The sequence below is a fragment of the Phacochoerus africanus genome, chromosome 2, assembly GCF_016906955.1.
Source record: "Phacochoerus africanus isolate WHEZ1 chromosome 2, ROS_Pafr_v1, whole genome shotgun sequence".
NCBI classification, from domain to species: domain Eukaryota; kingdom Metazoa; phylum Chordata; class Mammalia; order Artiodactyla; family Suidae; genus Phacochoerus; species Phacochoerus africanus.
In genome coordinates, this window is record NC_062545.1 from 243,692,296 (window position 1) to 243,705,359 (window position 13,064).

General features: G+C 36.0%; 1 protein-coding gene across 2 annotated transcripts in view; it reads left to right on the plus strand.

Annotated features, from left to right (window-relative positions):
- The window catches only part of STX17 (syntaxin 17), a 99,011-nt gene that overhangs the window by 73,282 nt on the left and 12,665 nt on the right, over positions 1-13,064 (plus strand). For both annotated transcript variants that reach the window (XM_047768037.1, XM_047768038.1), the window contains exons 4-6: positions 1,950-2,175; positions 11,546-11,661; positions 11,735-11,785. In XM_047768037.1, coding sequence (XP_047623993.1) covers positions 1,950-2,175; positions 11,546-11,661; positions 11,735-11,785 — 393 coding nt within the window. The remainder of the gene's footprint in view (positions 1-1,949; positions 2,176-11,545; positions 11,662-11,734; positions 11,786-13,064) is intronic.

Genomic DNA, 13,064 nt, shown 5'->3' on the forward strand with positions numbered 1-13,064 from the left:
TGCTGCTAGATAATCAAGTAAATCATGAATAAGTTTGTTTTGAGTTCTCTATATGTAGTAATATGGAAGACAGCACTTCACTCAAAGTAGGCACTTGAAGAATTAAAGAAATCAATACATTTTGTTTTGTCTACTATACACGGTTTTCATTAGGATCTGTGAAAGTACACTAAGGGAAAAGAATTTAAAATATATGAATAGAGATCTGTAGTTTTCAAATAAGCATGCATATGCAGATCATTCTTACAAGTTGTTTAATTATCAAAGAATAATTGGTTTTTATGTTTTTCAAAGTATCAACCATTGATAAAGATGAAAAGCTCCCCAGTTTATTTTGTGAAGTTCACACAACCTTAAATCTGTTAGAGTAGTTTAAACTTAGTAAAGATGGTATAGACACACACACTGTTCAAATATGCATCTGTGCATACCCACACATTCACACAGAGATGTATGTCAATACATAAGCTAAAATTCCAAATAAAATAGCAAATTTAATCCAATAGTATATTAAAAATTTTTATGTATTGCCCAGGGAGGGTTTATCTCGGAAATGTTAAAATGATTCTATACCGTAAAATTTGCCTGTAATTCATTATGTCGACACATTAGGAATAATTTATGATTATACCAATAGATGATTTTTTTGGCCACGCCCATGGCATGCAGTTCTTGGGCCAGGGACTGAGCCCAAGCCACAGCAGTGTCAATGCCAGATCCTTAATCCTCTAGGCCACCAGAAAACTCCAATAGATGATTTTTAAAGGAGAATAAGTTATTTATTTATTTATTTATTTTTGCTTTTTAGGGCCACATCTGTGACATACTGAAGTTCACAGGCCAGGGGTTGAATAAGAGCTGCAGCTGCCAGCCACTGCCACAGGCACAGCAACATGAGATCTAAGCCACGTCTGTGACCTAAACCACAGCTCATGGCAATGGCGGATCCTTAACCCACTGAGTGAGACCAGGGATTGAACCCACATCCTCGTGGATACTAGTCAGATTTGTAACTGCTGAGCCACAATGGGAACTCCTGAGTAGAAAGATATTTTATAAAAATCCAGCAACTTCACTCAGAAATTCAAAGTAAAACATCAGTGAGATAACGTGTAGTACTGGCAGTATGTGAGAAAATGGGAACTCAGACTTCAGTGGTATTCTGAGTTTTTAAGCCTTTTGTGGAAAAACTGATAATAGCTATTAAAACAAAAATGCATATATCCTTTGAGTACCTTAACTTGGAGAAATTGTTCCTACAAAGCATAATAGTATATACTGGAATACTAATATATGCTATTACAGTATATTATTAGGATTTATAGTCTAGTACATTTGTTTCATAGTTTGTAATAACTAAAAACTGGAAAGAAAGAAATGAATGACTGTTTATCATTGGAGGAGTGAATAAATTAATTATATTACATCAGTACTATGGAATATGGTGCAGTCATTGACCAGGAGGGTCAATATCATTATCCGTTATAATATTGTTAAGTTAGGATGTGGAATGACAGATTGTGGATTATTGTACATAATGTAATTTGTTTTTTGTAAAAAGAAAGGCTCTATATATTAATGTTTGTATGAGCAATGAGTAGTGTGTGGAAGGACTTAGTTAAGAGAGGTGGTAGAATTGGTGAAGTGGGGAAATTATTAAGTTTTTCTTAATATTTTTCTGCAGTGTTTTAATTATTATGAAGATTATTACATTTGTAATAATCACATTTAATGAAGAAAAAATACTAAATAAATTTAGAATATGAGGATGTGAGTTCTAAAAAAGCTGGATTTGGCCAAAGACATAAAAAAAAATAGAAAAGCATTAAACATATTAGAGGATATTTGTAATCATTTCCATTCAAAGCCGTTACCACAAATTATCTCCACAAATAAAGATATTTTGTACTAAGAGATTGTGGCTTTAGTGATTTTTTTTTCTTTTGTAGCAACTCCGCTCCAATATCCGAGAAATGGAGAAGCTTTGTTTGAAAGTCCGAAAGGATGACCTAGGACTTCTGAAGAGAATGATAGAGCCCATTAAAGAAGAAGCTTCAGCAGCAACAGCAGAATTTCTCCAGCTCCATCTGGAATCTGTAGAAGAACTTCAAAAACAATTTGATGATAAAGAAGCTTTATTACAGCCTTCTTTGACCAGATCCATGACTGTTGGTGGTAATGTACTAAGTTTTATTCTTGATCGTAGTATAGTAATGCAGTTGATTAAATCACCTACTTGTATTGATACTGCACATTAAGTGTAAATCTCCAGGGATCACCTCCTAGTTCAATATGCTGAATTCTTGGACTCTCAGTGTGCCTGGAGATGCATATCCTAAAAGTTTTTCAGTATAAAAAAATTGAGGCTATTCTCTATAGTGTGAAACTTACAGGCTTCAAGTATATATTTGTGCATATATTAAAAATAAATTTGAAAATATTTCCTAAGGAGAATGTCATCCTTTTCTGCAGAATATTCCTCCTTCATCTCCAGATGCAGGTGTGGCCTAAGCAGGCTTGCTTCTTTCTTAGGCATTCTGGTTTTCACAGAAAAATGTGCATTGGGAGTCATGCCATGAACTTTTATGAAATGATTCTCTAAGAAATAGGCAGTGAAACTTGTCATTATACTCTTATAAGGATGTAATTGATACTTATTGATTATATTATATAAATGTCCTTATGAGGAATTCTGAAAAAAAATTCTTGGTTTAATGAGCAGTGGTACTTCAGGGCAATTAATCTTTTTTTTTTTTAATCTTCTCGGCATTGAATGGCGTAACTGATAAGGTTTCTCAGGTTGAGTTGTTTGAATCTAAATTTTTTAACCACCAAAAGCCCAAATATTGAACTTTCCTAGCTTTATATTATAATTGCTGCCCTTGTTTTTCCTTCTTTTGTTTTAGAGTTTTCCTTCCTTCCTTCCTCCTTCCCTCCCTCTCTTTCTTTCTTTCTGCTTTTTTTAGGGCTGCAGCTGTGGCATATGGAAGTTTCCAGGCTAGGGGTCAAAGCAAAGCCGCAACTGTCCACCTATGCTACAGCCACGTGAGATCTTGGCCACATCTGTGACCTATGTCAGCATGCAGCAATGACAGAACCTTAACCCAGTGAGCAAGGCCAGGGATTGATCCTGCATCCTTGTGATATTAGTCAGATTCTTAACCTGCTGAGCTACAATGGGAACTCCTTAGAGTTTTTCTTTTTAATTTATACTATCTTGCTACATTTTATATATGTTCTAAAATAAATTACACATTAGAACGTTAGAGATGTTACACCTGCACAGTTTCTCTCTTTCATTTACCTAGGAGCTAGGAGGCTCCTATATCATTACCTGTCTCTAAAACCAGATTTTTTTTTTTTTGCCATGCCCACAGCATGCAGAAGTTCCTGGACTAGGGATCGAACCTGAGCCACAGCAGTGACAATGCTGAATCCTTAACAGCTAGGCCACCAGGGAACTTCAAACCAGATTTTTAAGTTTCACTGAAATATAGTTCATTTACGGTGTTGTGATAATTTCTGCTGTATAATACAGTGATTCCGTTATACATGTACACACATCCATTCTCTTTGAGATTCTTTTCCCACATTGATTATCACAGAATATTGGGTAGAGTTCTCTACTTTACAGCAGATCCCTGTTGGCCAATCATTCTATATACCTCAATCCCAAACCCCCATCTACTCCCCCCACTTGTCTCCTTTTGTCACCATAAGTTTTTTAAAGTCTATGAGTCTATGTCTGTTCTGCAGATATATTCATTTATATTCTTATTTTAGATTCCACATTTAAGTGATATCATATGATGTTTGTCTTTTACAATCTAACTTCACTTAGTATGATGTTTCTAAGTCCATCCGTGTTGCTGCAAATGGCATTATTTTATTCTTTTTCATGGCTGAATAATATTCCATTGTATATATGTACCATATCTTCTTTATCCATTCTTCTGTTGATGGACACTTAGGTTGCTTCCATGTCTTGGCTATTGTAAATAGTGCTGCAGTGAACATAGGGGCACATGTATCTTTTCAACTTTGGGTTTTCTCTGGATAGATGCCCAGAAGTGGGATTGCTGGATCATATGGTAGTTCTATTTTCAGTTTTTTGTGGAAACTTCATGCTGTTTTCCGTATCAAACCAGATTTTTTTACTGTTTTATTTTTAGTGCTAATGATTCAATAATTTACAGGGAAGTGTTAAAAGTAGAAGAAACAGGAGTTCCCATCATGGCACAGTGGAATCGAATCCAACTAGGAACCATGAGGTTTCGGGTTTGATCCCTGGCCTTGCTCAGTGGGTTAAGGATCTGGCGTTGCCGTGAGCTGTGGTGTAGGTCGCAGACGCGGCTTGGATCCCACGTTGCTGTGGCTCTGGCATAGGCCGGTGGCTACAGCTCCGATTGGACCCCTAGCCTGAGAACCTCCATATGCCATGGGTACAGCCCTAGAAAAGGCAAAAAGACAAAAAAAAAAGGTAGAAGAAACATTTAGGCTAAACTCCTATTGCGTTTCTAGGTTATCTTGCTTTTATTGTCTCCTAGTACCTGACCCATAGTAATAGTGTTTGACACATAGTGAACCATTGATAAGTATTTTATAAATATAAATGTATAAATATCTTTTCAGAGATAATTTTATAATTTCAGATGTACTATAATCACTTTACTCTGTAGATAACCACTACCTAACAACATTGTCTAAAGTGTTTGGGGGGAGAAGGAAATTTTAGCCCTCAATCTTGGTTGAAGAGTATTTGGGGAGAATGCTTTTTGATAGCTTGTAGTTACTGTTTACATCATCTTGTTCATGTGTAATTATTACTACCATAATGATGAGGCTGAATGCTGTCCTTATCATTTAGTACAAACCTATACTTTATGTTCATGTGTAGAGAAACTGGGCCTTATAAGTTCCATGAGATTTAGGGGCCATCTTATTTATCAGACATTTTGACAGTTGTGATGGCAGTAATAACAGTGAAGATACTGCATTTTCTGGAAAGAATCACTGGTATCAGTCTCTTCTGCTATTTAGTTTTGAATTGCTCATCATCAGCAATTCCCTAGCAAACAAATTTTGAGTTCTATCTAAGTATTCTAATACTTGATTTAATTTGAATTTTATTATTGCAGTGTTTGTATTTCTACCAGTAGGATTGTTTGGGCTTAACAAACTTGGGTTTATATGTCATTAGAGGAATTGGATGATTGTTAGAAAAAAAGGCAGTTTACCCAGTTTCCTGGCAATTAACTTTCTCTGTAGGGAGCTGACTGGTGTTGAAAAAAATGCTGGCAAAATTTGAGGAAGCATGTGTACAGAGGAAGTGAAGAGGATTGGGGCAGAGCCAGGGGGTGAAGGAGAAGGAATAATAGGTGAAATTTGTTTTCCAGCGCTGTCGATTCTCAAACTTCTTAATAAATGGAACACCAGGTTAGCTTAAGAACTAATAACTTGCTGCTGAGAGAAACTACAAAACTTGCATCTAGTGATGATTTGATTGAAATGGTCATTCTATTTATAAAATCAGATACCTAAGTTCTACCTAAAAACAATGTGTATTTTCAGATTCTGAACGGTCTGCACATCATATTGTGTTTTGACTTCGAATCCATTGCCAACATTAAACAGTTAAAATTAGCTGTCTTACCCAGTGCCTGAGTATTTCACCAAATGTGAAGTTTCAACTGGGTTGCCTTAAATCCAGAAATATATTATTAACAAATAATTGAGAGGGTAGGAAAGGAAAAGAATAATGAAAAGAAATTCTACTTTATAAGACTTTAGTTGTGGGGTAGGAATTGGGTTTGCTCCATGTGTGGTCTGCTTTTAGCTATAGACTCTTTTCTGTCACTCTACATGTTTTTATCCTGTGCACTCTGCTTTTTTCTTATTTTTGCTTTAGGTACTCATAATAGTAGTGACAGCATATACAGAAAAATGTGTTTGATTTGCATAGACGTTAAGTGCCTTAAAATACTTTTTCCTTTAAAAATTCAGTCTGATTCTAAATAAATTAGTTGGAAACATCAGCAGAGATTCAGGAGCAATGTTGCCACATTTCCATGACTGAGATCAAAATATAAAAGTGGTTTTTCATTTACAGATAGAAATAACAAGTAGAATAGGATATTTTATGTTTTCTGGAAAAAGAAAGAAGCTTATTAAGTTTAGGTGGGAAGCTCTGATGATTTTGCTGTTTCTTTTGTCCGGATTCAGAGAGTTCTTAAAGCAAATCTTCTCTGCCAATCTTGCTTGATCTCAGAAATTCCCTTTTGTCTCTCCTGTATGTCTAGTTTCATTTTTAGCATATTGCTTCCCACCAAGAGGAGTGATGAACCTAAAAATTTGATTTGTATATAGAAAGGTGTATCAAGCCATACAGAGCAAATCAGTGCTTCTCTCCCCATCCAGCACACACAGTTCACCAGTGCAGTAGGAACAGAATGTTATTACATTTTAAACAAATATTCACAAAAGAAAGGAATCCAATCTTAGAAGTGCTGGAAACTTCAAACCAGCGTGTTGAATTTGATGAAATATTAGATTTTATCACAGGTGTATATGCTTGTATTGGACAGTTTTGTGAATCATGTTAGATGCTTTTGTATATTATTCAGAATTGTGTTTTGTATTGGTTTTAATTTTCTTAAGAATTCTCCTTTGCAGCTAAGCCATGATTTAGAAGTCATTTTAACTTGCCAGGTAGGTTTATGTAGATGGTCGTAAAATAATTTCACTATATTAAAGCCGTGAGAGCATGTAAGAATTCTGGAATGCTTTTGAATTAACTTAGATTTATAATGGGATTTTAACTAATGAAGCAAAATTTAGTGCAAATTGCTCAAATATTGTGTTGTAATTCTTACTAGAATCATTGCCCTTAATATATGGAGAAAGGTGGGGGGAGGGGAGGGAGAGAATATATTTAGACATGTAGAGAAAAGGGAAAAAGTCTTAGGTCAACATTATTAAGCTTATTTTTCAGATCAGCTAAAAATATCTTAATGTTTATTTGAATTTTTTATTTGTTTATTTTTGTTTTTTAGGGCCCCATGCGTGGCATATGGAGGTTCCCAGGCTAGGGGTCTAATCGGAGCTGCAGCTGCCGGCCTACACCCCAGCCACAGCAATGCCAGACCCGAGCCACATCTGTGACCTATACCACAGCTCATGGCAATGCCAGATCTTTAACCCACTAAGCGAGGCCAGGGATTGAACCTGCAACCTCATGGTTCCTAGTCGGATTCATTTCCACTGCACCACGATGGGAACTCCTTGAGGTTTTTTTTGTTGTTGTTGTTGGTTTGTTTTTTGTTTTTGGCCATGTCTATGGCATGTGGAAGTTCCTGGGCCAGGGATCAAACCCGAGCCACAGCCTTGACAATGCTGGATCCTTAACCTGCTGAGCCACCAGGGAACTCCTTTTTTTAAAAAAATTTGAGTTTATAGTCAATAATAAGGTATTAAAAATGGAATTTGGAAAACATTGCTGAGTGATATGTATATTCCACATGGTCTTAATACTTGCTGTTGTTTGCAAGTGGGTGGAAGTGAGATTGTTATGTCATATAAAAGAATAGCAATTTGGACTTCTGTGGACAAGATAAGAATTCTTTTTATTTTTTTAGGGCCTCACCTGTGCCATGTGGAAGTTCCCAGGCTAGGGGTCGAATCAGAGCTGTAGCTTCTTGCCTATGCCACAGCCACAGCAGCGCTAGGTCCAAGCCATGTCTGTGATCCATGCCTCAGCTCACAGCAACACTGGATCCTTGACTGACTGAATGGGACCAGGGATCAAACCCATGTCCTCATGGATGCTAGTCAGGTTTGTTACCACTGAACCACAACGAGAACTCCAGGATAAGAATTCTTTAGCCATCTTTTCTGCAGCTATAATCTGTCTCTATGTTTTGCCTCATCATGTCTGTAGCAATTTGTGAAAGTTCAAAGTCAATGGATCATTGCTGAGATAATGATTTTTAATACAAGCTGGAATAAATGAATTATGGAAGTTGTAGAAATTAAAGGGTTTCCTTTCTTAATTGTTAGTCATGCCTTGAATTGATTAGTGATGTTCTGAGCTGTAAATTTACAGCAGGATTTTCCATGGAAGAGAACAGATTTCTTTGTTGTAAGACTCCATTTGAACTAAGATGCATACGCAGTTTGGTTTCAAGTAAAACGTAAATGACTTAAACATTTCATATTTTTTCAGTGAGGGAAATCTTTTATGTGTGCTTAAAATGTCAAACATTTCCCATCCCTTTGTTTTTTACATGAAGAATTTACGTATGATAGTCTCTCATTTTATTATGTACTCTGGCATAGCTCATTGGAATCTTCTCTAATAGTACAAAGATTACAGCTTAAAAAAATCTTTAGAGTGGTGTTGTGTTTATAAAGTTCTACTTTACATTTGATCTGTTAATGGTAATAGTTATCATTACTAATCATCCTGTTAAAGAAATCAGAGTTATTTTTACAAAAGAAATTTTAAGTAGAAGAAAGATCTTAGGGTAATTAATAACTTTGACTAAAGTGAAAAGTGTCTATGTGATAACTTAGGATGTGATAAATAACTCTTTTAAGCATTTGTAAAAATCAGAGCCTTTAAAATGCTGGGTATTTACCATATTTTGTAGTATAAAACTTACTCTGTATCTGATGTTTTTGCTCTTGCTTTAAGGTAGGGAAATGTATTCAGTTCTTAAAGATTCAAAATTAGAAAGAACATTGTCAATTCTGATAAGCCTACAAATTACCTTTTAGTCAACTGACTGTGCCCTTCCTAAATAATTCACATGGGTTTATTTCCTTAAGAGGTAAAATATTCACAAATTTTGAAAGTAAAATACTAATGCAGTTTTAGAAAAATACCATTCAATTATAGGGTAGGATGAAAAAAGACATTGAGAGAGAAGATGAACTTAGAGTTATAATGCCTTACTTTTAGGAGGAGATCAAGTGTCACATGTCACGCTATCATTTCCTTGCTTGTAACCCTTCAGTATCTCTCCACTGTCTGCCATTTAAGGTCCACAGTTTTTAACTGGCTTGCAGGGCCCCTCCTAACCATCTATAGTGTCTTACACTTGGAACCATAGGTCTTTTGTTTTATGCTTTGGCAAGACCAAACTGCTGATTTTTTGTTAGATGACACCATTGAGGACCTTTTTCATTCTGGTTTCTCTACCTAGAATTTATATTCCTATCTTCTTTGCCTAGTGAGATTCCCCCCTTTTAGGAAGCTATCCCATAAATTGCACACCACACTAAGCTAGGTCAGATGCTACCCCCAGCTTAAACTACCATAAATACTACATGTATCTATATCTATTTATATATCAGTGCACTCTCTTACTGTTTTAGGATTGTCTCTTTGTATGTCTGCTCTTCTAGAATATAAGTTCCAAAGAGAGCATCTACTTTGTATTATACACTTTTTTTTTTAATCCCTGATACTCAACACCATACATAATAGGTGCTCAGAAAATACTGCAGTGTTAGGTATTTTGAGCTTGCATAAAGGAAGACAAAAGGGAAGTAAGGGAAATAGACCTTTAGATCTCTTCTTTCCATTTCTGCTGCCACCATCCTAGAGCACACCATCATCATTTTGCACCAGACACATTGAAAAGCCTCCAAATGGGTTTTTTACTCTAATTTTTCAACTTTCAACTCCATCCTTAACCCATTCTTCACACTACAGCTATGTTACCTTTCTAAATCTGAAATATGATTTTGTACCCTCAGCTTACCAATATTCCCCAACTTCTTTTGATAGTTCCATTAAAAACAAAGCTCTTGGAGTTCCTGTTGTAGCACAGCAGAAACGAATCCAACTGGAACCATGAGGTTGAGGGTTCGATCCCTGGCCTCGCTCAGTGGGTTAAGGATCCGGTGTTGCTGTGAGCTGTGGTGTGGGTCGCAGACGCGGCTCAGATCTGACGTTGCTGTGGCTCTGGTGTAGGCCAGCAGCTGTAGCTCCAATTAGACCCCTAGCCTGGGAACCTCCATATGCCTTTACATACCATACGTGATGTCATCTTAGATTTCCAGCCTCAACCTTTGCTTTTCGTTGTTATAGTCCATGCTTAGCTCTACTGACTCCTTTTAGTTTGAAAACTTATATAAATATTATCCTCCCTGACCTGAATACTCTTCTCCTTCCTTCTCTACCCTTGCCCCAGTTCAGCTATATAATTTCTGTTCATTCTCAGGCTTCAGCTTCAGAACTTTCTTGGACCACTCTTCCTCTATGAATCTTAAGTTAAATACCTCTCTTCTGAGCTCATGTAATGTTCCATACTTACCCATATCATAGTTCTTAGCAGACTGTACTGAACTTGCCTCTTAACATGTCTATAACACACTTTATGGAGTAAGCTCCATTAATAATAGCGGAGTAGCAGTAGCAATAGTAGTAACTATTTATTAACCAGTTGTACTTGATAGATAAGCCAGGCACAGTGCAAAATAAATATCACTTTATTTTACAAATGAGGAAAATAAGTCAATACCTTCCCGAGTCAAAGAGCAAGTAAATAGTCAAACAAGGATTCTAACCCAGATCTTTGTGACTAAGCCCATACTCCTAACCACTATGATACGTTGATTCTTTGGAAGTGTTTTATGATTTACCTTACACACTGATTCACATATAGTAGGCGTTTTATAAACAGCAGTTTAATGAATGAATATTTGATAAAACCAATTGAAGGAAATAAGAAAGACTTGATGGTGGGGTTTGGAGTATAAATTAATTCATTTTTTCTTTTTTTTTGGACACACCTGTGGCACGTGGAAGTTCCTAGGCCAGAGATCAAACCCATGCCACAGCATCAACCCAGGCTGCTACAGTGACAACACAGATCCTTAACCTGTGGCACCACAAGAGAACTGCCATTAATTAATTCATCCTTATAGCAGTGTTTAATGAAGAAAGCATTAGTGGGTTGATGGCTTTTTAAAAAGTCAGAAAATACATAGAAATAAGGAAAGCATGGCCCTGAAAAATTACTTCGAGGAGAAGAAAGATGACAATATGTACAAAAAGATACATATAGTAAGAGGCGTTAGTTTGATGACAAATTTATTGTTACCCCAAATGACCAATTTTCATTGATTAAAACCACTTCGCTTCCCTACTTTAAACATCTTGTGAATCTGTTATTACTGAAATAGCTAAAGAAAGGTTAATTATTTAGCAACGAAAAGTGTTAAGTTTATTTCTACTGGATAGCTTTTGATAGATTATTGGCCAAATAGACTAGTTCTACTTTGGTGCTACTTCCACATTTAGCCCTAGTTATTCAGCTTAGGTAAGTAGTATTTGTAGCCATTTTGGGGGAATAACTTTCTAGAATAATTTTGAAAAAATTGTTAACTTACCTTCCCATTGATAAATAATCCATTTACTTTTAGCCGACTTCAGTTAGTAAGCATTTTGCACGGTAATTGTTTTATGGAATGGATTCATGCTACTACTGTCTTTCTAACAAAGCAGATAAACTCTAAACATGAGGCTATGTTCATCCAGGAGCATTTCACACTACTGAAGATGAAACTGAACCTCAGAGTATGACTCAGATATATGCACTCCCTGAAATTCCTCAAGATCAAAATGCTGCAGAATCATGGGAAACCTTAGAAGCGGTATGTTAAAAATTATTTTCCTTTTGGTAGCTGTGAACCATGGGAGTAACTTCCTCTTTCTCTCTTTTTAAAGGACTTAATTGAACTTAGCCAACTGGTCACTGATTTCTCTCTCCTAGTGAATGTAAGTATATGACTGTTTTTGACTTTTTGAGATGTTAGGCTAGTAGGATAAGAGACTTTTATTAATCACTAGGCTTCTGATAAGAATTTTAATAGAATTTACAATTTTCAAGACTGGTTTTGAGCTATGAGTCTGGTATGAGTCTCACTGTCCTCAAATCTCAATTCAATTAAAAAATATTTATTAAACACTTGGGGTTCTGACAGGGTTGGATATAGAAATACATGAAGCTTGCTCTCTGCCTTTAGGCATTTACAGTGGGCACCATAAGCTTGGACCCTCAAAACTGAAATTTCAATCAATATTGTTAAATGTAAAAATAAGGTATGAAAAGAAATATTACCAGCTCCAAGAAGAAGCATTTAATACTTAGGAAATGAGGCAGGGGTTGTGACATAGAAGCATTAAGGATAGTGTACAAGATAGGTAGCATTTGCTTGAGTCTTAAAAATTGAGTGAAATTTCCACAAGTAGAAATGAGGGGATGCATTTGAACACATCTAAACAAAGAATGGAGCAGAGAGGTGTGTAGTCTTTTATGAATTACACTAGAGTGTAACCAACACATAAGATACCACAAGCAAATTAAGCAAGGAGATTGAGATGTCAGTGAAGGCCATACCAAAGAATTGGAACTTTGCTTTGTAGGTATCATGGATCTTGTAGATTTTTGAGCAGATTAGGGTCATTTGATTCAGTCTGTGCTTCAGAAAGATCACTGTTAGCAGGGTGAATTATAGCCTTGTAAAGAAGGAGATTACACCTGGAAGGATTACTTAGGAATCAAAGCAAGAGTTTCACTGAGAGCATAGAAATACAAGTATAAAGCTAAAAGACATTTTAGAGGTATTTTTGGGATAGACTTAGTAGAAATTTGAGGAACGTAGAAGAGTCAAGGAAAATAACGTTAAGGTTTTATTCTGTATAATCAGGTAGCCAGTGATACTGTTAACGTAGATTAGGAAACAAAGTAGATTTGGTGGGAAAGATAGAACAGATTTTCTGTCATTTTTCTAAGTTATTCTTATTTTTCCTTCCCAGGAATTATGAGAAAGTAGATATGTGTGTGTATATATGTATGTACATATAGGTGCAAGCCTGTTTCCGCTTATACTTCTGTCTGGGTTTAGTTCATTGTTCTTGATCAGACCATGATTTATGGGTTGTGCATATCTGACTTATGGTTTCCATGAAATCCGGCCTTAAATTATAAGAAGTTCCTAGTTGACACAATATCAGGATTGTAATTGGAAAGGACTTAAGAGGCCAACTACTCTAA